General features: G+C 35.0%; 1 protein-coding gene across 2 annotated transcripts in view; it reads right to left on the bottom strand.

The window, feature by feature from the left end:
- Positions 1 to 6,280: 6,280 nt before the first annotated feature.
- Positions 6,281 to 23,604, bottom strand: part of LOC143252573 (uncharacterized) — a 39,717-nt gene continuing 22,393 nt past the window's right edge. For both annotated transcript variants that reach the window (XM_076504912.1, XM_076504913.1), the window contains exons 2-4: positions 13,545 to 13,751; positions 10,178 to 12,278; positions 6,281 to 9,721 (exon numbers count right to left, since the gene is read on the bottom strand). In XM_076504912.1, coding sequence (XP_076361027.1) covers positions 8,947 to 9,721; positions 10,178 to 12,278; positions 13,545 to 13,751 — 3,083 coding nt within the window. In that variant the 3' untranslated portion in view covers positions 6,281 to 8,946. The remainder of the gene's footprint in view (positions 9,722 to 10,177; positions 12,279 to 13,544; positions 13,752 to 23,604) is intronic.

The raw sequence follows: 23,604 nt of genomic DNA, 5'->3' as shown, positions 1-23,604 counted from the left end.
CTTATCTAATGTAGTAACTAAACAAGGACTTTTGGTAACATACAGAGTGATAACAGCCAACTAGTATTTACAAGTCTCCGTCTGTCTGGCTGTCTGTACTGTGTCCATTACAGGTATCGAAACCCGGTTTCTAGCACTGTGAGTTCTCAGACATATTGCTAGCTGTGCCACTAGGGACTCATGTGTATTTAAAGCCGGTTTTTAGTATTATAAAACATCAGATTCAATGAAGGACACCCTGAAATAACGGCTGAATTTAGAACCCGCTGGAAAAACCACACAAGATGAATGTCTTGTTTCTATCAAATTTATAAATAAGGTTGAATTTTAAAAGCTGCTTTATCAGTCTCTGCTTTAGAAAAAAATTATTAGTGAAGCCGTACTGAAATGTCAGTAATAACTTAACACACTTCAAGTTTTCGGGAATTAAACATATATGGATTTGTAAAAGTCAATAATACTCTGATTAGCCTCTATCTTACCCCCTACCCCGAGTGGCACATCGGGTTGTTTGCCGACGAACAACCTATTTCCCTAAATAAGTTTCGATAGCTGTGTTTGGCAGAGCACAGATAGCCCATTATGTGGCCTCTTACTAAACTTCAATCAAACTAGTTTATCTATTACTTTAAGCTAAATGAAATGATGTCATTAACGAGGTACACATGAATTGTTACTTACATCGTTAGAGTCCTTCTCAGACGTAGCTACATACAACCGAAGTTGATGATGTAAAAATAGAAATTGCGTTGTCGGGATCAAACTTCAGTATAGTTTGTGAGTGAACATCTCAACTGAGTTGTATTTAGTTTCAAGATATTACAATTTAAAGGTTGTCAACGTCACAGTTTATTGTAGACCAATAATAATTCAGTTATGATGCATTTGGATGAAGCATGATATAATATTCGGATGCTCCATATAAGTGTTGTAATGTTATTCTTTCGTAGGCAGGTTCTTTTAAGTTATGTGGTGTAAATAACTCAAAGTCAAGTCTACGTAAACGATAACAAGTTAGTTCATTTCTTACTTAAATTTTTTTTACAAGCTTCTTTCACGATACACAGTTGTAAGTCAAGTCTACATACGAATTCAATAATTGCATAAAAATAAACTTGTATCATTTCTCGACTCATAGTAATTCAGCGCTATAATGTATTTTGATAAAGTGATATTAATCAGTGTTAATTTTATAAATAATTCTCAAGCCCAACCATGATCAAATTACAAACTAATTGGTTTCATATTTTTCAATTTTAATGACTATTGTATTCTAAACTTAAACCAATAAAATGAATGAGAGCAAAAACACTAAAACATTAATATTTATAAAACAATATAGATTTGATTTGATTTAAAGTTAACATGAATGTATCGTAGATCTCTATTTGTTGAAAATCTCTCATGGAAGAGTGGGTTTTACCTTTGTTTACGTATTTTTAAAACTAGCTTATTGCTGTTAACTTAGCTGGAATAGTATTCATCTCGAAAGACAGTCTGGGCTTGCTTTTATTTAATTACATGTCAATGAATAATCTTATGCATTCATTCTAAAAGGGCAGTAATAACTTACCACACTTCAAGTTTTCGTAAATTGGACACAGACTGATAGTCAAAAACAGCAAGCATTGTCATGCCATTTGACCATTAGATGTCGCATCAGTTAGGGGACACATGATTGACTTTGTATTGAGTATAACTCAGTTCAAAATTAGCTTTAGATAAAAAATACTATCTTCTTTATCTATAAAACCGGAAAAAATGAACTTAAAAAAATCCATTTGTTGATAAATGTGGTCTGATTTGCCTCATGGTCATTGTACATAGGTTATTTATATCCATAGACTGGTTTCATCTGAATTTTTAAAAGTTATTCTGGAAAAAAACGTATTAAAAGATTGTCTCATAAACAATAATAATTAACAAGATTACATCAGAAAGAGTGACATTTTTACAGCTGTCTTGTGATGACAGAAATAAAAAGTCCTGATAGTCGTATAATTTTAATGTTCTGTTTATTTTTGAGATATTTACTTCCCAACCAATCCAGGTTTAGTAACTCTTTGTGCTTGCACAAGAGCATTTGCGCATGAACTTCAAAGCCTGTGCATATTATAATTTTTAGATTGTATAATAATGACAAATCGAAGCAAAATATCAAACAGCTGCCAGTATTCTTCAGATACAAAAAGCAAGAGCTTGTTTGTTTTCTGCGCAAAGCTACATGAGGACTATCTGCATTAGCCGTCCATAATTTAACAGTGTAAAACTAGAAGGAAGGCAGCTAGTCATAATTACCCATAGCCAATTCTTGTGCTACTCTTTTACCAACAAATAGTGGGATTGACAGTCACATAATAATTCATCCACGGCTGAAAGGGCGAGCTTATTTGGTTAAAAAGGGATTCGAACCCACGACCCTTAGATTATGAGTCAAGAGTTTAATGATAATTAGAATTAATAGGTATAGCTGCAAATAGAAAAAAAAAACATCTTCTGTATAATATTTTGTCACAGAGTTTAAAGCGACTCTCACTTAGACCAGTGAACTATAGAGTATAGACTAAAGGATTTTTGGCGTTTTTAATCTGAGGGCGTATGATGCAGAACACTTGCTAAACGTAACCATTCCAGTTTTCGAATAGCAAGCCAGGGAGAGTGTAACATCAGTCAGAACGGTAACGGTTAACCATGGTTTATCAACGCTGCTATTTTCGTATCTGATCTTTGGAGATGGTCGAAACACTCTCTCAGTAGTTTATCTCCAGAAGATGCCTGAAGTAGAGTCCGGTTGTCCACTGTTGCTAACACAATGTTCAAATTGGCATGTGTGAGATACGTATAACATGGGTCGTAATACATCGACTGTCAGAAGATGCACCATGGAAGCTGACAGTCAGATTGGGTCATCGTAAATACCATGGGCCTTAAAGATTGCGACTTTCGCCAGTCCTCTTCAATATTCACACTATCTAAATAGACCAGCTTGACGGAAAAATTCAGATACTTTGAGCTAACAGATTCTGTTGACATTTATTTGTATAGCAAAGCTGAAATATTAAATTATTTTGATAAAATTTGAGGCTGATTTCTAATCACCTACAACATAGTTTCTCAGAGAATTTTTTTTAAAAATATGATTATGTTATTTGTATAACAACTAAATATTCGAATTTCGCCGATATATTGTATACAAATTTAAAACCTGTGTAAACATATTGCTGTTATTAACAATTCCAACTTTTTATGTGTAACGTAATGACGCAAGTCTGTTGCATACATATGTAGAAAATGTTATTGTAAAACAATTTCGTAGTCTTGCCATATCGTCACCGTTCATGTTCTTTCTGACGATCGTGCATTTTAACAATAGCCCTGAAATGTAGTTTCCATTGCAAAAAGCGCTTCGTAAGACTTTCCTGTCCAAATAATACTAATCTTTTCTGAATTCTTTCCATAGTCTATTTACTGTGCATGGATGACAGTTTCACAGCACCCATTTCAACAGTCTATAGGTGCTGCATTCGACGACATGACCAATACGTTAACATATGTAATAGAATGTATACGTGTTTTATTCTATAGCTGCTTGAGGTGTGTGACAGTTGAACATAGATATTGTGGAAACAGTTTGTGATCTGCCCATGTGTTTATGATATGAGTGTATGAATATTTTGGATTGGAAAGGGCTGTAGCACATCTTTTCTAAAAGTGGTCAATTTTCGATAGCATCACACTACGCACATAACACCAAATACTGTCAAATGCAGTTCTGATACATATCGATCCACTGCAACTTTATAATGGCAGTAGTTTTCACGTGGCTTACGGATTTACATATCCAAAATCGTTTTAACATAAGATATCCAAAGGTCTGCACTCTTGTTAATAGAGCGTGTAATTCATTTATTTTAGTGACAAACAATAGTCATTAAGTTATACTTAAGAAATAAATATAATTAATTAGGATTTATTATTGATACATAATTTACAAAAGTAACGTTTAGCAAAAAAGATAGTTTGGAAGTTTAATATATATTCTGAAAAGCACACATTCTGAAATGATTTGTGTCCATGGTAAGAATGGCGTCAATTTATGTCCCCAAACTTCGTCCATCAGTCGCTGTTAAGAACGTATTCTTAGATTAAGAATGCAAGTATGATACAGGCACATTTGATGTTAGGTTATCATAAAGGTTATCATAAAGGTTCGAATACTTTTAGAGGGGTTACATGAAACAAACAAACAACATATGAAACAGTTGACTCTGCTTTCATTGTTCCCAGTGGTACAAGCTAGTGATTATGGTGTAAGGAACGCTCTTGTTGCAGGAATTGTTAGCTGATTTAATCAGAGGGTGAATATTAGCCAGAGTATATAGATCATGCGAATCTCACAGTGTTACCCTTATATATTGACTGGAAAGGACTCTTCTATGAAAGAAGGTAAAACAGCTATCCACCTTCTCCCGTTGTTCAAGAACTGATTTAAAAATCATGACAGCTGTCTTCCTTGGTCAGCCAATCCGATCGATTATTTTTAGGATGTCCCAGAACTTTGACAGTGTGGTCTCTTAACTAATTGCAAAGTGACAATCCTCAGCAAATGAACTGGAAACAAACATAATACTTTCTTTGTTCTGGTAGAGTCTACGTAAGACCATGCCCGAGTTATTGTTGAAGTGAAAAGTGGTTCAACCAGATATGAGATGGTTTCCTAATGTTATAATTAACTGATTTGTTTGTTTCATAGCAAAGCTACAATGGGCTATCTACTGTGGGGAATCGAGGCCCGGAATTTAGCTTTGCTATTTTTATAGACTTGTGCATGTTCTGGTTATAAATTATAAAATAAATGAGTTTCGTCCGTACCTGAGAAATTACAGCACATAATATTTGTTTATAGGTTATGGACTTTACTAACTGAAAGGAAACTTGAATCAAATGAGTCTATAAAGTTTATACAGTTTAAGAAATAACCTTCTATTAAAGCTAACTTTTCTTCTTCGCGGATGTTTGGTACTAGAGATGTTTTTGAAATAAATGACTTTTAATAATTACTTAAGAAAATTTTCCATATTCCTTGTGATTGGAAAAAAAATCTTTACTTTGAATTAAAAAAGAAGTCATTTTGTCATTGTCTTTAACGTTTTAGTCAAAATGTTATTATTTTTATTTTATTCTTAAAAATAAATACATGTTTAATTTATATTTACGCTCAGTTATTTCGGTCTAAAGAGGAAAGATGGAAGACGTTCTGAACAAAAATATTTATTTATCAGAATTTTGTCCTCCAGAAAAATTTATAAAACGTCACCCATAGGACATGTCTACATAGGTTCAATGTCATTGATATATGAATCAAAATATGAGCACAATATTAACTAACATATTTGTCTCGCGCCATTCAATATTTCTAGAAAACTCTTCAATAAGAGCTAAAGAAACACCCTGAAAGAAACTTACACCAGGTTTAAACCTTCACGTGTGACAGAAATGAACCTGCTGAAGACATTTCGGGAAGAATAATATGGCACAAAACATGAATTGAATTCTTCTCTTGATTTTTGTTCTTGAGGATATGGTGTCATTGTATTAGCGAATATTAAAGTTCATTAATTAAACCTTATAATCTCAAGAACTCTTGTTACAAGTATCATTAAAACATACTCAGACATAGACACATATAAATACTTCTTTAGATTGCACAAGATGAGCAAAGCTTCATACGTTTCTTTTCTTCTTAACATAACAAAGTAGCTAAGATTATTTGATATTTAAAAAATTAAATGTTGGTATTTGCCACTCGTTATTAGGTCTTCCTTCATGACTGTCATTACAATAAACTCTAAACGAAGATATCAACAACTAATTTCAGGAGAAAAAGTACAAGTTGACTTTTTATTTTAATATATATTTATAATGAACCAGTTATCTTGAGCGCGTTCTACAATGAAACGTAGAATTAATTTTCCCGCTTATTCTTCAAATATATATCACGGGAAACTTTAGATCTTGAAAGAAGTCTCAGATTCCTTTCTATTTCCTTGTATAGAAATCTCAAACACATACACGATGAACAAACGTATACGTCTTAATATGTCAATTGCATTTTGAATTCGAAAAGCGAAATAAGTGAAAAAGTCGGTAATAGAACAGTCTCTATTCACGTAGTTGTTTGGAATCAGTTTTATTTAGACACTTATCGGTTACCACTGTATTGACCTTTGTCCTAAGTCATGTGGAACTTTATAAATATATTACTTAAAATAGTGAATAATTTGTAAATTGGTTATTTTAGTTGGATACGGCGTTAAGTATAAACACATTTTTTGTATCACTCGAGACTCAGACTTTTCAACTGAATTTGTTTTTGTCATTCGTTTTGATTTTAATGTGATATTTTGATTATGTTAATATTCAGACATAATAAAGTGTGTACTTAAGTAACATAAACTGTTGAACAAACACACTAGTATTAATTGCAATAATTCTGTTAAGAGTCTGGAGTACTGAGTACGAGAAGATATCTGCAAGTTCTTTATTAATAAATATTTAAGGAAGCCACTAAAACTTCTGAAACTTTAAAGACACATTGCTCCTTGTCAGAGTTCAATTTGCTTTTTTGTTGTATTATTGGACTTCATAAAGGGCATTGAGAAGCCAAATACAGATATCCCTACCAGTAAGTGTTATGATTACAATAATCAAGTACAGATATCCCTATCAGTAAGTGTTATGATTACAATAATCAAGTACAGATATCCCTATCAGTAAGTGTTATGATTACAATAGCCAAGTACAGATATCATTAATCAGTAAGTGGTATGATTACAAGGGACAAGTGCAGATATTCTTAATCATTAAGTTATATTAATACGAGAGTCGGGTACAGATATCCCTAATAAGTAAGTGGTATAATTACGAGAGTCACGTACAGATAACTCTAATTAGTAAGTACAATGATCACTTCTGTCTCAGTCAGCATTACTGAAATGACTAATGGAATCATAAAGGTACACCTTAGATATCATCAAATATCAACACAACCTAGTAATTGTGTTGTACCGCCTCTGGAATATTCAGTATTAAATTTCTTTTCAAACTGTGTTTCGTGAAACTTCAAGATTACCCAAAGTGTTATCAGGAGTTCCTAATAAAAATAAAAGGTAATGGAGTTTTTTTGTTGTTGTTTTTTTGTGTCTTTATTTCTGTTATTCAGTGTTAATTTGTCAGAGATTAAATGTATTTTTGAAAAATCATAAGTCAGCCGATATTCAACATATTTTTTGTATATTTATATACAGTTTTACATTAACAACACTATTACAAACTAGCTTTCATCTAGGCTAGGCTTTAAAGGTGAGTTAAAGGTTGTGATCCTGTGACGGAATAAATGAAACAAAATGTTCCATGTCTTCGTAAAGGTTGAATAATTCTGCTGCATAACATAAAGTTTTATTAACTGATCATGATGCGAAAGTCAGTTTAAAACGATATGTGTTTTTCAAAACGTAAATAAAAAAATTCCTACAGGAGCAATAAAGTTGAAAAATCAAATTAATAAAATGTTTCATACTTTCTTATTGCAAATGAATAAGCAGAACGTGAGCTGAATGTATAAATCAGATATACTATCTGTAGTTTTAGAATTTTATAAAACTATTAAAAACTTGGTTATTTTTGTATAAAAATAAATTTCTACATACACGGTTACGGCGTGAAAAGTGAATTAGTTAATAGGCAGCGATTAATGCTGTTTACACAGCTCCAATTAATTTTCCAGACTATTCACTCCTTAAACGAGAGTGTTACAAAAGCCTTTAGCACACGTTAAAGGAATAATCTTTTATTTAGGGGATTCTTTTGGAGGGTATATATAAATATATATCCTCCAATGTAGGACTTAAAACCCATATCTACACATTTAAACGCTGTGGAGAGCTGTACATTAACTGGATAGAATTAATTACAACTGTTTAAACATATTTTATGTTATTGACATTTATAATGAGTAACTCTAGCAGGACAGTTGTCTTAATTAATAATGAGACGAAAAGAAAATTTTGAAATTGCACTTGTTCCAGTAAGGTTTTGTCAATGCATTACAAGGGATACATTGAAAACTTTGTCTTAGAACACTTCTTAGTTTCAAATAATATTGTGTATACATTATGACTTTCTCAGAGTGTCTATGATTATTCATCTGTTTAGACAATGGCGACACTTTTCCATTTCAAGATAATTACATTTCACACCATATTTATAGATTTATATGTGAGTTTGCACCTTTTATAAAATAAAGCACTTACGATCTTCTTTGTCACCTGAGTGAATCACCAGTGGTTTAATTCTATGTTCTTTGTATTGTTGTTTTTTTCCTTTACTAAAACCACTCACGTGACTGAGATTGGTTAAAAGTTTTAAATAGGTCTGACAGTCAGGCTAACCACTGTCTTTAACAACTCAATTTTTGCACTGGCTAGATGTTTAATACCCTTAGCTTAAAGTAGTTGTTGCACTATACAGAAGACTGTTGTCTGATTGATTTCAGTACACACGAAATTAGACACTATTTATCAATAAGGAATGACTTGAAAGAAAAAAAGTAAAACAAAAAACAAAATAGACGGAGCCCCGAATTATCCTTACCTACTGTAATTGAAGGAGACAAAATGCTTAAGATCGCCTTTCCAAATTTGTGTAATATAATTAAGAATGTAAAAAAATCAAAATGAAATTGAAACAGCTACTAAATAAAAGGCGTAAAAACGGTAAAGAGAAGATACCATCCCCCACCTCCACTAGCTGTGTCTGATATCTGACAACATACCCATCGCTTATACATGCTTGTGGCTTTAATGTACATTTCTTAAAAGTTTTTCAATGATAATTTACAAATTTTACAGTCTTAACCACAACTATATTTACTAAGATATTATCAACCTATCCGTCCTTTTTATAACCAGTCCTCCCCACCCAGGGATAGTGACTTGGACATTGCTGGCACGTTTTCATGTAACGTATGCCGTTCTTGTCCCACACATTACACACGGTAGGATTGTGGCATGGAGGAGGAAGATCTTGTCGTTTACATTGCCAGGGTTCAAAACTTTTCAATTTGGATTTGGGTGTAGGATTTCTTAGCCACTGAATGAGTTGCCAGTTGGTTACAAGCCAGACATCGCCTTTGCTGAGGACTTCGTCTAAGAACTTCAATAATCCCTTCTTGTGGTGGGCTGTGGTGAACCAAGCCGAGTGGAAGAATAGACCAAGTGGGGCACGATTTGAGTTATAGTGGCGATTGAAATTTTTCTTGAGGAATTCTACTATTCCTTGTTCGTCTTGGGGATTAGAGCAGGCATCGGCCATAGAACAACGACCACCTTTCAAGTCCACCCACATTACCATTGCCATCTCCCACAGTCCCGGAAAGGATTCATTGGGACAAGGCGTGATCATGCATTCGTTGTTGATGGCGTAGTCGAGGGTAAAAGGCCAGAAAGGAGGATCATTCTCAAACACAGGCATGGAAGAATCGTAAGTGAAGTTGGCCTCGAACAGCATTTCAAACATGGGGTTCCCACCAATTTGCAGAAAGGGTGCTCTCATCCCGCGGATGTCTTCCATCTTGACTCCTCCATACAGATGGAGAATCTCTCGTTGACCCTGTATTTCTTTGAACCACTTGTTCTTGGAGAACTTCTCTCCATAGCTGTGGCTGTATAAAATACAAAGCCTGTAATTAGCACGTAAACTTGAGTATTTACTGAATTTCTATCACTGCACGAACTAACGGACAACATTTTAGTTGTTAAAGTATAGTAAGGGATTTCGTACAATGTTCAAAGGTTACACGTTAAATTTGACAGAATAGTTTTGAAGGATATAATAAAGTATCACACTAAGAAGTGTGATATATTGTTATAAGTATAGTAAAGTAAGAAGTAACTGGATGATTTTAAGTTTGTTGCTCACGATCTATAAACAAATAGAGGGTTTATTATATAACTTTCTTTTTCACGAAACTCATTACCTACTTTAAGTGTGCTATCTCATTTTGAATATCATTTACAGACTTATAAATTTACAAGTCCAAATACTCAAATTACATGTTGTTCTAATAGCAAGTATTCCATAAAATGTTATTTGACCTTAAAAGCCTAAAGAAACGCACCTGATAGTATGTGATGCAATCTCGTGGCCTTGAGAATAAAGGGTTTGAACTTCTCCGTAATCCGTCCACTCATGAGAAATGTAAAACGTTCCATGAATGGGACAACCGTTAGGATTTTTTCGTCCACTAAATATTTCTTTGTATAAATCAAAATTTAAGTCATTAATTGCGTCATCAAAGGTAAGAAGCAGGACTTGAGGGGTCTCGCTAACAGGCAGCCCTCCAGGAATGTCTATTCCACCACAGCGACAATCTGGAGCAAGACACTTACTAGGGTTACATTCATTGGCTTTTACTAAAGGTGCAGGAGTGGGATATACAGGAGAGGGTCTGGCGGGATATAAAGAGGTTGAATTGAAAGATTTCTGAGCTGATGAACTAGTTATAACTACAGGAGGGTTTGAAGTAGTTGTATTTGTTGATTTGTTATGAGATTCCACGTTAAATGGTGGTGTGGGATCTGTAGGCTCATAATCTTCATAATATTCGTAATTGTACTGATACGGGTCATTGTAACTCCTATAGTTGAAGAGTTGAGTGGGGTCATTGCTAACTGATATATCTCCTGCACCTGGAGCATTAAACTTTTGAGTAGAAGTGATTTTTTTGTCACTAGGGTAATTATAATTACGTTGGTTATGAGTATCAGATAAACTTATAATGGAGGGACTAGTGTCAAACTGGGCATCTATACTGCCTGGACTTTGCAAAGTCTGTTTAGGCCCGTAGGCAGGGTGGAGGTTTTTAGACTCCTCTGGAGGTGGAATAGACGCTGAAGCTAAAAACCTAACATCCGGGTCTTTATAATGACCATTGTTACTTGCTAAAGCTGGAACTACATCAACATCCTTTGAGTGTCCTTCATCACTTGATACACGTGGAATTGTATCTGAATCTTTTGGATGACCATTATTTGTAGAAAAAGATGGGATTGTATCCGGATCTTTAGAATGACCATTATTTGTAGATAAAGACGAAATTGTATCTGGAGCTTTATAACGGTCATTGTTTGTCGATAAAGGTGAGATTATGTCAGGATCTTTAGAATGACCATTATTTGTAGATAAAAGTGGGATTGTATCTGGATCGTCATAGTGGCCATTATTTCTAGATAAAGGTAGATCTGTATCTGGGTCTTTAGAGTGGCCATTATTTTTAGATAAAGTAAAAATCACATCTGAATTTTTGTGTTTATCATTATTTCTATTGTAGATTGATAACGTTCCCCGATCATCATGATAACGGTTGTTATTACTCTGTGAAAATAATGTCTCAAAAGTACCTCTATTGTCATTGTATATAGAGGGCCCACCAGTATCCCTGTAGTTATTTGGACTTTTATTGTGAACTAAGATTGTATCCGGATCCTTGTGGTTTCCATTGTTGGTTTTAATATTTGAGAGTACATCTGTATTTTCAAAGTTTTCTAGAGTGGAAGATAGTTTTCTCTTGTTTAACATGCTTGCAGGATAAGGTATCGTATCTGGGTCTTTTGAGTGGCCATTGTTGTGATCAATAGGATGAAGTGTTTTGAATTCCCTGTGATTGTTGTTGGTGTAATGGGTTTCATGGTCCACAGCTGTGTTCTCATGTGTGCCATCGTTTTGAAATACTGATTTCACAAATACACTTAGATCAGGAGCATCTGGTAACTGGTCAGTACCTCCAAATGTCTTCTTATTAGATGCAACGACAGAAGGGACACCTTCGAAATACTGGGGTGGGTCTTGGGGATTTACCTGAGATATACTATAGAGTGTGTTATAGTTGCTTTTGTCTGAACGACTCGATTGTTCAGGTCCACCAGGAACATTGTTATACGGGTCTTGGTATGATGGTTTTACTGGAGATGTTTGAACAGCAGCAGGATTTGGGGGAGGGTTTATGAGAGGTGGAATTGTCGATGGCCACGTTCTATCTGGTCTTAAGGTATTTGACTGTGGTATTCCATTCGTTCCTCCTACAATTCCAGAAGTTCTTCGTTCACCATAGTTTGAGTTCCCTTCATGAGATGAATCCAGCTCACGTGTCTGACTTAATAAAACGTCACCACTGTTTGGTAAAACCCCGTGGTCTGCTTCTTCTGCTTTTGTCTGTGAGCCTACGTAATCAAGCATGAGGATTCACTTTTAAAGATGCTTAGCATTTCAACAGAATACTCAATTATTCCATAAGAAAATATTGTAATAGAGCTTTCAAATTACATATTCAACACCGTTCACTACCAAATGGGGATTACATATTGAGTGATTTCACGTTTTTTTCCTGGCCTGTTACAACTAATCAAATCAGTATGATGAGGTCACCATTTTCCATGTAAAACACACAGGGAACTCTAACAGTAAGTAGTTAGATTAGGTAAATTCTTGATGTTAACAGTTTTGCCATTGTTTTGTATGACACAGATATTATTAATAATCCTGTATCCACTAAAGTCATTGGACTCAGAAACAATTTGATGCCTAAATACTTTGGAAAAAAATTGTTTAAGCAATTCTATAATTAAAATGAATGTTGTTTAATTTATAAAAATGTAACAATCTTTGAAATTTAAAAAAATAATTATAATATAACTAGCTCTAGATATTTTCAGTAAGTCACGAAAAACAAATTAACAGTCAATCTTAATACTAAGCCTTTATTTTTAAATGTCAAACCTAAATACATTTAATGTTTCTGATAACTGTCGTTGAATGTCGGCCTTAAATACAAGTAAAAACAAATGACTTCTTGGGATTCATACTAGTGAGTTAACAATAATATTAAAATAAATTAATTCTTTTTTATTCTTCGCATAAGTCCAACAAAATAAGGTAGACATAGACAATTAATGTGAAATTTAATCTAAAAAATATTAAGATGATTAGTCCTCTATACTTCCTGCTAACACGTAACCCAATTATTGAATTATGTCATCAAATTGCTTTGCTGCTTGTAGACTTGCACATGCTAAGGTTGGTACCGCCACCGTCACATGTGCTATACATTTTGTATTTGTAAAAAAACAACAAAAATAAATAAAAAACAGAAATCAACGTGTACTTTTAAGAACTTCTATTTTCTATGGCACCTGATGCGCTCGTGAGCTAAACATTCAAAGGAAAGGCAGTCAACAAGTAGCACCCGCGGCCACAAGGGGTTTTCGATTCTTTGAACCGAATAACATGATTGATTTTTACGATCATAGCTTGAAGTCTCTAACCTTAAATCCTTTGACAGTTAGGTTTTAGCAACAAAAAAAAAACACATCACCAAAATCCACAATAGAAGATTTTGTGAAAACAGTATCATTTCCGTATGCACTAATTAAGAAGTGGCCCGGCATGAAAAAACAAACAAATATCTTACTTAAGAAACCAGTGCTTACCACCACCTGCGCATTTGGTGTTTCTCGGCCAATCACAGGTTTGCAGTTCAGTACTAAAGTACAATCCGCCGGTACAACTTTCGTGAAGGGGTTCTCCAAACACACAAACGAAATATTTGCTGCAGTCCCCTGGGTCTGGGTGGTATCCAAACTGATCAATGCATGAGAACATGCTGTCATTTTTACCACTGCATGGCAATGATATACCTAAATAATAATAAGATGATATTAAACATAAACACAAGGCCAACTGCAACATAAACATAACTATGTTTACTATTTTATGTTTTCTTGCATCACTCACATTCAAATACTTTACAAAATATTTCCTGTGTTTTTTCTTTATTTGGAATTAAGCACAAAACTATACAAGAGGTTATCTGTGCGCTACCCACCACGGGTATCGAAATCTGATTTCTAGCGGTTTGAGTCCGCATATATATCGCTGTGCCACGGGAGGTATCACCATTTTTTCTTACAGTTATTTTAACTCGTTTTTAATAAGTGATGGATAACCAGAAAAAATAAAATATTTAGAAAGTTCATTGTACTTAATTAACGTCAAAATTACCAGTTATATCCCCAAATACATTTTACATTCTACACTCAATTAAACCTACTGATAATATATAAAAAACCTTTTGTGAACCAAAATATACCGTTTACATTAAAATATTTAAATGACAAGTTTTACTATATTCTGAAAGCTTGATAAAAACATCAACAAATAATAATGAAATGCGAATTTCTGGCTTTAGTTTTAAGGTTTTACAATATAACTAGAAATAAATGGTTGCAATAAATTAAATAAACCAATTAACAGTCAATTTTTATGCGAAGTCTTTGCCTTGTAATGTAAAATATATGTAACGCTATGAGAACACTTCGACAACCTAGTGTTTGTTTGTTTGTTTTGGAATTTCGCACAAAGCTACTCGAGGGCTATCTGTGCTAGCCGTCCCTAATTTAGCAGTGGGAAGGCAGCTAGTCATCACCACCCACCGCCAACTCTTGGGCTACTCTTTTACCAACGAATAGTGGAATTGACCGTCACATTATAACGCCCCCACGGCTGGGAGGACGAGCATGTTTGGCGCGACCGGGATACGAACCCGCGACCCTCAGATTACGAGTCGCACGCCTTAACACGCTGACAACCTAGTGTATAATATATTTACACCTGAGAGTCTTAGATTTTGTATTTGAAACCAAAATTCTTCTTTTCAGGCTTCTTGAAGTGTTGGTAAGAACAGGCAATATTTGAGAAACAAATGTAATAAATGGCTTGGTCCATCTACCATATTATGCCATATAAAAAACAGTGCTATTGATCAGAACAGACTATTTGCGAGTTGAATATTACAAATATCTCTTCAAGCAAGATAGGAAACGCTGCTAAGGTTTTAGCATTTCTTTGAAATGTTAAAGTATTTCGAAACGTTATGTATTTGTGTGTAAGAAGGCCTGATGTGATACGATATTTCTAAACAGCATTCATTAACACTTTACCGGCTTGAGTAAACAGTGTTCACTAAAGCTTCACCAACTAAAGTAAACAGTGTTGACTAACGCTTTACCATCTATAGTCAACAGTTTTCATTGACTTTTTACCAGCATCAGTAAGTATTTTTCTCTGCTGGTAATTATTTAGAATTTATTTTTGTTGAGGATTTTTACCCTAAAAAAAAACTTTATTCGAAATGCTAGTTTAAACAGGGATTCACGCAAAACGTAGAATTGTGATTAATTACGAGAACAATGGCTTTATCTTAAAAATTACAGAAGTGTTTCCACTGAGTGGAAAATCGTAAGGACACAGTTTTATCGTTTACAGGCAGAGTCGGTTTCAACTTTTCTGTACTTGGTTGAGGTGGAGAGATATTGAGACATATAATGGCTCGACTATAAAACAAATCTAACACTAGGATAATAGAAAGAACGTTTCAGGGAACTTGTTCCCCCGCTAGTCGCCGACCATGTCTATGCACTCACAGAACAAAATTTAGGAAAATGTTAGAAAGATTTAAGAATGTTTTTTGTTGTTTGTTTTTTTTACTCTTGGACGTTTCCATATTGTGTATTTATTGTACTAAATATTTAAATTCTTGAATAAGCACTTCTCGATAATGTATGAGTTAACGTTTTTTATTTGACGTGAACCATGACAAGTTCAAATGATCAAAGATATTTTCTTCGTAGAAATATATAAATTTTCATATTAATTTAACAGATTTGTTTCTTAATTTAATTATTAAATAGAAATGTAATTAACAACCATCATCAATAATTAAGCTTGTTCCTTAGGTTCCAAAATTTTGACAAACATTTATTGCTATCAACAAACAATGTTCAGATATTTTGTTTAAATATATATATATATATGTGAAAAAGTTAGGACACCCTATGAAAGCCTGTGTATTTTTGTAACATTTTTGGATATATAGATATTTAATCTCAATTTCAACAATACTGAGAGATTATAGGAATATAAATAAACAATTAAAACTGAAGAAAATACTTTTCAAGATCTTCTGTTAATGTAATTATATAAAAATGCATATTCTAACTGAGGAAAAATTTAGGACACCCTACCCCATAATAACTAGTGGTACCCCCTTTGGCTGAAATAACTGCAGTGAGACGCTTCTTGTAGCCATCTACCAGTCTCTGACATCGGTCTGAAGAAAGTTTACCCCACTCCTCAATGCAGAATTCTGTCAGCTGTGAGATGTTTAAGGGGTTTCTTCCATGTACAGCCTGTTTCAAGTCACCCCACAGCATCTCAATGGGATTAAGATCTGGGCTTTGACTCGGCCATTCCAGGACTCTCCATTTCTTAGGTTTCAGTCTATCCTTGATGGATTTACTGGTATGTTTTGGGTCATTGTCGTGTTGCAGGGTCCAGTTCCGCTTCAGCTTTAATTTTCTTACAGATGGACTCACATGTTTCTCAAGCACCCACTGATACACAATAGAATACATGGTGGATTCTATGGTTGTGAGCTGTCCAGGTCCTGCTGCAGCAAAGCAGCCCCAAACCACGACACTTCCACCTCCATGCTTCACAGTTGATATCAGTTTCTTTTCCTGGAATGCTCTATTTGGTTTACGCCAAACATGTCCTCTGTTCTGATGTTCATATAATTCAAATTTGGACTCATCTGTCCAAAGAACATTATTCCAGAAGTCCTGGTCTTTGTCTACATTCTCTCTGGCAAACTTCAGTCTGGCCTTGATGTTTCTCTTAGAGAGGAAAGGTTTCCTCCTTGCACACTTCCCATGCAAGTTAAACTTGTGCAGTCTCTTTCTGATTGTAGAGGCATGCACTTTCACATCAACAGTAGCCAGAGCCCGCTGTAGGTCCCGTGATGACATGTTAGGGTGTTTGGGACCTCTTTCAGCATCTTGCGGTATGCTCTCGGGGTGAACTTGCTTGGACGACCAGACCTGGGTATGTTGGCAGTCGTTTTGAAAGTCCTCCACTTGTTGACAATTTTCCGGACAGTGGAATGACTGATTTCGAAATCCTTTGGGATCTTTTTAAATCCCTTACCAGACTCATAAGCTGCTACAATTTTCTTTCTGAAGGCCTCAGACAGCTCTTTTGCTCTCACCATGGTGCTCACTCTCACTTCAACAGTCAGGAGCACACCAAACTAAATGTCTGAGGTTTAAATAGGGCAAGCCTCATTCAAAATGCTGAGTAACGATCTTCTAATCATGTGCACCTGGTGTGATACACCTGTGTGTGAGTTGAGCCATTTTAAGTGGGAATAAATGTGGGGGTGTCTTAACTTTTTCCTCAGTTAGAATATGCATTTTTTTAGAAATACATTTACAGAAGATCTTGAAAAGTCTTTTCTTTAGCTTTAATTGTTTAGTTATATTCCTATAATCTCTCAGTATTGTTAACATTGAGATTAAATATCTTTGTTTTGAAATTTCCCACAAAGCTACTCGAGGGCTATCCGTGCTAGCCGTCCCTAATTTAGCAGTGTAAGACTAGAGGAAAGGCAGCTAGTCATCACCACCCACCGTCAACTTTTGGGCTGCTCTTTTACCAACGAATAGTGGGATTGACCGTCACATTATATTGCCCCCACAGTTGAAAGGGCGAGCATGTTTGGCGCGACGGGGATGCGAACTCGTGGTCCTCAAATTACGAGTCGAGCGCCCTAACCACGTGGCCATGCCGGGCCGATTAAATATCTGTATATCCAAAAATGTTACAAAAATACACAGGCTTTCATAGGGTGTCCTAACTTTTTCACATGACTGTATATACTGTATATTTGTTTTAATGCTAACAAACATTATTAGAACGTTTTGTTATATCTTTTAACGTCTTCTTTAGAGTCACTGTTTGACTTTTTTTTAAATTGAAAAACAACAACAAGCGAGCAGAGTTTGTTTTGTTTTTTCTGTGTAGAAACATATCGCTTAAAAGAAGGCCCGGTCATGGCAGGTGGTGAAGGCATTCGACTCATAATTCCTACAGCAACTTTAAGTATATATGTTGTCTGGAAATACTGCCAGTGCCGAATGTACTGAACATGGAAGTAACTGGTTACTACGTAACGACCTGTGTACATAGTGACAGGATCTAAGCAACGATCTATATGCATAGTAACTGATTTGCCACCATTATTTGGCCCTTTTACTCAGGTCCAACATATGGCAAAGAAAATCCTGTTTCTTTCTTAATAAAAACCCATCGTAATTGTTCGTATTGAAGACTGATAATTTAAGGTAGTTGTGTCAAACGAGGGCAACAAAAATTTGGGACAGATGTCCTCGGACTAAACAGTGGAAATGAGTTTAGTTATTTCTGAATATAAAAATGGATTTCTTGGGATAAATGGAAATGTTTCCGTTAATAGAAAACGTTGCTTCACCAGATAATGCTACTTTTATAATATTATATCTGAACAGAAAATTATAACGCAGTTGCAACTTCCGCAAATTGTATATTAACTTTAAAACAGGTTTTCTTTTATACGCATATATTTACGTGTTTTCTTCATGACTTGAGGTCAGGGTCGAATAAAAAACGAGCAGACATTTTCATTTTTGCTTTTGGTTTTATTTATAAATTTCTTACTTTCATTTACTGCATTTAAGATACTAAAAACGTGCATCGAAACGAGATTCAGAGTCGAAACAAATCTGAACATTGCCAACAATGTTTTATATCTTATATACTGATTTGTCTTTACATTTATAAACATGGCTTTAAATAACGTTATTTGCTAGAACTTGGTTTCTGGACTTTCTTTAAAAAAGAAATCACTGAAAACTATAAAACTTTCTACATTGTCTTTGAGACCATTACATATTTGTGACACGTCATTTCCATAATTATTGCATTTAAAAAGATCAACCCTGACAACACTGTTTTAACAATACCTGCTACACCAGTTTGAATTAATTTGCTGAAAAAAATAACAGTGTGTACATTTTTAAAACGTTCACTGTCTCAACATAACATTCATAAAATACTCGAAGATTCCAACCCGAGAAGTTGGAAAGAGATTTTTTGTTTTTTCCTTTTGTTATTAAATGTTTTCCAGGAATATTGGAAATAACATTTATACACGTATATTTTTCCCATGTTATTCTTGTGTTAACTACAGTCGGTTGAGTGTGTGAGTGTGTAACGAAACTACCAATAAAATTCCCTTGTGAATATGGACCCGCCATGACCACGTGGTTAGGGTGCTCGACTCGTAATTTGAGGATCACGAGTTCGTATCCCCGTCACAAACTAAAATGCTTTCAGCCATGGGAGTGTTTTAATGTGACGGTCAATCCCACTATTCGTTGGTAAAAGAGTAGCCCAAGAGTTGGCGGTGAGTGGTGATGACTATCTGCCTTCCCTCTGGTCTTACACTGCTAAATTAGAGACGGCTGGCATAAATAGCCCTCGTGTAGTTTTGCGCAAAAATTTAAAAAAAAATTTCGCTTCATAAACAACACGATTTATGCCAGCAAGACTGCGATTGTCATTGAACTGTGTCATCGTATCCTGATTTTTGTTTAAAGATAAGCATAGAGCTACACAATGAACTATCTGTGCTCTGCCCACCACGGGTATCGAAACCTGGTTTCTAGCGCTGTAAGTCGTAACTCGTGGCACACATGTTTAACTATGGTGATCATAAGCTGTAAAACATTTAACACCGTTCTTACATGTGTCGCTATGTTAAAGTTTTCCTGGTATGATTATTCGAAAGTGTTTCCGAAATTCTTAGACACCTTGTATTATGTGTGAAGTATTATACAACGGATTGGATGTTTGGGTATGCTGATCCCAAACTAGCATATTTAGGTGAGACTCCCAGTTGAAAGTAGCACACTCACAACACATTAAAAACGACTTAAATGTAGGTAAAACGCATTATATGAGATATTTATAAAATATTTACTAGCAACATTATGATAAAAACGAATTTAAAAATCACTTGAAACACCAATAATAAAGTAACAAAAATAAACCTTTTTTTTCATAGAGACTGTTTTGAATTTCATGCAAAGCTACACGAGGGCTATCTGCTCTAGCCGTCCCTAATTTAGCAGTGTAAGATTAGAGGGAAGGCAACTAGTCATCACCACCCACTGCCAACTCTTGGGTTACTCTTTTACCAACGAATAGTGGGACTGACCGTCACATTATAACGCCCCCAAGACTAAAAGGTCGAGGATGGTTGGTGGTACGGATGTTCAAACTCGCGACCCTCATATTACGAGTCGAGTGCCTTAACTACCTGGCCATGCCGGGTCTTCGCAGCTAGACAGAAAGATAAATAAACATTACAGTCAAGGATTCCAGTACAATACATGTATTTCAAATATTTTTATCACGTAAATTTTCTATATCATATTGACATTTGAAGTCAAGACTGGAACGTAAATAGGAAGCTTTACTTTCAATAAAACAAATGGAGAAACATAAAGAAACAACATATTTGTTATCTCAAATCAATATGGAGAAAACAGTGAACTAGGTTTTGAAAGGTAACAGATTTATAATATCAAATTAATACTCGATTAGCAGTGAAATAGGTTTTGAAAGGTAACAGATTTATATCAAATTGTTTGTTTTGTTTTGGAATTTCGCACAAAGCTACTCGAGGGCTATCTGTGCTAGCCGTCCCTAATTTAGTAGTGTAAGAGTAGAGGGAAGGCAGCTAGTCATCACCACCCACCGCCAACTCTTGGGCTACTCTTTTACCAACGAATAGTGGGATTGACCGTAACATTATACACCCCCACGGCTGGGAGGGCGAGCATGTTTAGCGCGACGCGGGCGCGAACCCGCGACCCTCGGATTACGAGTCGCACGCCTTACGCGCTTGGCCATGCCAGGCCTATATCAAATTAATACGCGAGTAACAGCGAACTAGGTTTTAAAAGGGGACATTTTTTAAGGTTAAATTATTTGAAATATTCTAAGTTAAACGTATCGAACTTTTTCTCATGTGATCATTAGTGTTGGCTTTTTCGCTATTCTTTAATGTGTTTTCTGTTGTACACCAACCAGTTTTTAGTTGTTTATGTTCCACGACTTTCTTTGCTATCTGAACCGATATAAAGTGAACCATTTCTTACAGTCTATTTAATGTTCCCAGACTTTAGTTATTTCGAAGTATTTTTTGTGCATGTATTTCCGAGAAATATCGACACAAGCTGCATATCTTGATGCTGTATCTTACACTGAAAATTATCTAGTAACTCTTTCCACACGTGAACGGTTCTCACAGGGAAACCGCGCGGAATTGCACTAGATAGAGATAAATAGGACAGGTGTATATGTTCCATGATCGACATAGTTTTAACTTTGAACACTAAACGCAGATAATCGATCATTTCCGGCCACCATATAACGTTCGTATCTTTTTATGTAAAACTGTTGCTTTAGATGACACTTGTTTATACATGAATAGGAAACAGACATTATCGACGTGTTCAGCACCGTCTGACATAACAGATAAATAGTGTTAAAAAGATATTCGAAACGTATACACTTTGCATTTCAGAAGAAAGAATTAGGAATATTTTTCAAATAACGCAATATGGGTATTTTCAAGATCTAATAAAACGACATTCTCCACTCTTTTAAAGGCTCAAAGTCTATTAAAGCCAATACAACAACAAAACCGTGTTTCAGTTTTCTTTAATAGTTTACCAATGGCCCAGTATGGCCAGGTGGTTAAGGCACTCGACTCGTAATCTGAGGGTCGCGGTTTAGAATCCTCGTCACACCAAACATGCTCGTCCTTTCAGCCGTGGGAGCGTTATAATGTGACAGTCAATGCTACTATCCTTTGATAAAAAAGTAGCTCAAGATTTGGCGGTGGGTTGTGATGACTAGCTGCCTTCCCTCTAGACTTATACTGCTAAATTAGGGATAGCTAACTCAGATAGCCCTCGCGTAGTTTTGCGCGAGATTCAAAATTATCCAAACCAAGTTTATTTCTACCATATAACCTTTTGCGACAACAATGTAAAAGCTCTCGTTATATTCTATTAAGAAAGCTGTTCTTTTCCCTTCTTCTAAATCAAGACATATGCAGAACATTACAGAGCAATCTTGTACAGTATGCCGAAGACATGTCTTATGAAAAGTCAGAAAACATTCGTAATCATACTCATTCACAGAACAAATCAGTTGGAGGAGAAAATCTAAACTGTTTTATTCATGATCTATTTTCATAATGTCAGTAGTCTGCACACACACTAAATGAGGTACACTAACACTACTTATAACAAACTCATTCAATAGAGAGAAAGACAGAAATCTTGTTCTAAAGACAACTACAAAAAGAAGAAGAAATAACTACAAGAATTTCCTTAAGCATAAGTAACTTGGCATGCCGTGTGACAGCTGAGAAAAACATACAGAGTTCCTGTTACAAAGGTGCAAAATGGTCTATATGTGCTGCGCCCACAACAGGAATCGAACAATATATTATGAGATTATAAGCTTTTAAGTTTGCTGTAAAGTCACCGGGATGTTACGTGATGAGACGGCAAAATCATCTTGGGAAATGGTTTACAATCTATATATTTCAGACTGTGTTTTTATGGAAAATACATACTAAGTTTAATAACATAATATTTATATTTGTAAATCGTCTTACATGTGTCACATATCTTTATGTTGTTTTGACAAATAAAAGACGATTTCGTAAAACTAACGGGAGTTTATAAACTGTCGTGCACATCTAATAAATCAGAAAGTATATTTTTCAGTTTATTTGTTGCAATGAGGTTAGGTGTGACGAACATAAGTTCGACTTAAAAGTGGTGAGAAAGTCGCTGGCTATTGGTCAGTCTCTGAGACATTGAGAGATACTGAAAATCAGTACAATACTAGATATCTGCAATCGGTATATACTAAAAATAAATAACATTTTGTATATCTTTAACTGGGAGATACTGAACGTCAATACAATATCAGATATCTTCCATCGGGAGATACTGAACGTCAATACAATATCAGATATCTTCCATCGGGAGATACTCAAAATAAATACAGTATTAAATATCTTCAACTGGGAGATAAGGTGTAAGTTTATTTATTGTTAAGCGCAAAGCTATACAAAGAGCTATCTGTGCTCTGCCCACCACGGGTATCAAAGTTCGAATAGGTGTAAGGAACATCGGTCAGAGGTGAGAAAGTGATTGGCTTTTCGTCAGTATCTAATGGATGAGGGAATTACAGAACGTTTAAATCATTAGAAGATTATTGGAGTAAGCGTCTGCCTTTCTTATTCTGTCAGCATGGAGATTATAAGACACCATATTATTACGAAACTTTAAAATCTGATATAGGAAAGAGGTATAAGGTTTGAAAGAGGCGGATCAGTATAACTTTGAGAAAGGAATATAAAAGACAGAAGTTCGATACGTACATAAAATAAACAAACCAGATGGTGTGAGAGAGAACTAATACACCGAAAAAAGTGAAGGAAAAAGTGATATTTTGTCATTAATATTGTTTATTTTGTTTGAAATTATGCAGAAAGCTGCATAATGGGCAACTCTGCTTTGATAACTA

This window comes from Tachypleus tridentatus, chromosome 6, assembly GCF_004210375.1.
Source record: "Tachypleus tridentatus isolate NWPU-2018 chromosome 6, ASM421037v1, whole genome shotgun sequence".
NCBI lineage: Eukaryota > Metazoa > Arthropoda > Merostomata > Xiphosura > Limulidae > Tachypleus > Tachypleus tridentatus.
Note: the sequence above shows the minus strand (reverse complement) of the source record. Positions and strands in the feature narration are given on the sequence as shown.